Source organism: Galeopterus variegatus, unplaced genomic scaffold (assembly GCF_000696425.1).
Source record: "Galeopterus variegatus unplaced genomic scaffold, G_variegatus-3.0.2 Scaffold152, whole genome shotgun sequence".
Lineage (NCBI taxonomy): Eukaryota > Metazoa > Chordata > Mammalia > Dermoptera > Cynocephalidae > Galeopterus > Galeopterus variegatus.
In genome coordinates, this window is record NW_007726263.1 from 434,973 (window position 1) to 436,490 (window position 1,518).

The 1,518-nt window shown below is 34.6% G+C and overlaps 1 protein-coding gene across 1 annotated transcript in view; it reads right to left on the minus strand.

Moving 5' to 3' along the window:
- Positions 1 to 1,518, minus strand: part of SEC24D (SEC24 family member D) — a 113,412-nt gene that overhangs the window by 5,422 nt on the left and 106,472 nt on the right. The window contains exon 22 of the mRNA XM_008592122.1: positions 903 to 992. Coding sequence (XP_008590344.1) covers positions 903 to 992 — 90 coding nt within the window. The remainder of the gene's footprint in view (positions 1 to 902; positions 993 to 1,518) is intronic.

The window sequence follows — 1,518 nt, forward strand, 5'->3', positions numbered from 1 at the left end:
AGTGTTGCATGGAGAATGTGTTTATGTGTCTAGTTTGAGCCTCTTCTGCCATGTCTAGATCCTGCCCTTAAACTGAATCCAAGTAGGTACTGTGTGGTATGAAAATGTTCTGTGTTCACCCAGACATCTGCTAGAAACTGTAAAGTTGTTCATTAGTTCAATTTATCTAAACTATCTGAAGGTAATGTTTGCATGAATGAGTTACTTTCACAGTTAAGAATGTTGATTTAAACTGACATCACATTTACATTTCAGGAGAAAATTAGCCCCAGAATATCTTGGTTCTTGTAGAGGCCTGTCTCCAGATGAGTGTCTTATACCTCTGCAGTAAGTAGTGTTACACAGACCATCATCATATGTACATTTCAAATCCCAGGAGACTCTAATATTGAGCTTGGGAAGGAAGACAGATGAGTAGCTGGGACTTAGCAACAAGGTATAAGTTTCTTGGGTTCTAGACATTTAAACTTAATTCTTTCACTCATACTCAGAAAAGGCTAGAAGGGCTTAGAAGGATTAGAATAACAAAACTTTTCAAAGATAATAAATCTAAAATTGTAAAAATCAAGTTTTAACACATGTTCTCAATGATACTTACACCTAAGTAATTTTAGGCACCAAAAGAAAAGTCATTTCAAAACCTGTTAATGATATCAATTGCTATTAAACCATAAAGAGCATCTTCATGATTACTAAAAGTCAATACTTAGTAAGATATCTCATGGTTAACCCAGGTGATAGCTATTTATTTTTGTATGCTTGTGCTTGATAAGCAGGCAGATATACTTAGAGGTTTTCTATCAAAGATCATGTCATAAAAATATAGAGCATGCATTTTAAAAGTCTCTAATGAAATAAATAAAAAGCATTTGAAGAAAGGAAAAATAAAGTCTCATTCTTACCTTCATTGAATATGGCCTCTTTTGTTGGATAACACTCATGATCATTCTGAGTTGTTGAGAGTATGGGCTTCCCACCTCAGGCAGCACTGTCTAAATTTCAGAAAATTAAAGTTTCAGCAGAATTTATAACATTTAGATAGAAGCAGCAATTTGAGAGAGAATGTTAAAAAACATCCTTCTAAAACCATATACTTGACTACTGGCTTAATTCATTTACCTGAAAACCAAATATGTGTAAAATGCACTAAAAATTACTTATTCTTACTGGCTCACATTCCCACCAATGAACCAAATATCTCTGTCTTTTGAAAATAAATTCCTTCTCTGGAATTTGACACATGTACATCATTGGAATGAAACAACAGATATATGTTTTATGCAAAGGATGTCTTTGGACCATTTCCCATGAAAGTTTAATCACTTTTCAAGATGCCTATGTCAAGGATGCGTTATGAGAGAAAAGAATGAACTGTATCCCTTCAGTGGATCAGCTGCAGTACCCTGAGGCATTACCACATTTGGAAAATGCCATCCAAGTACCACTCTTCCAACACAAATGCTGATTTCTAAAGTGGAATGTGGCCTCTTAGATTTCCCTGAAACCTAGTTAGTGATC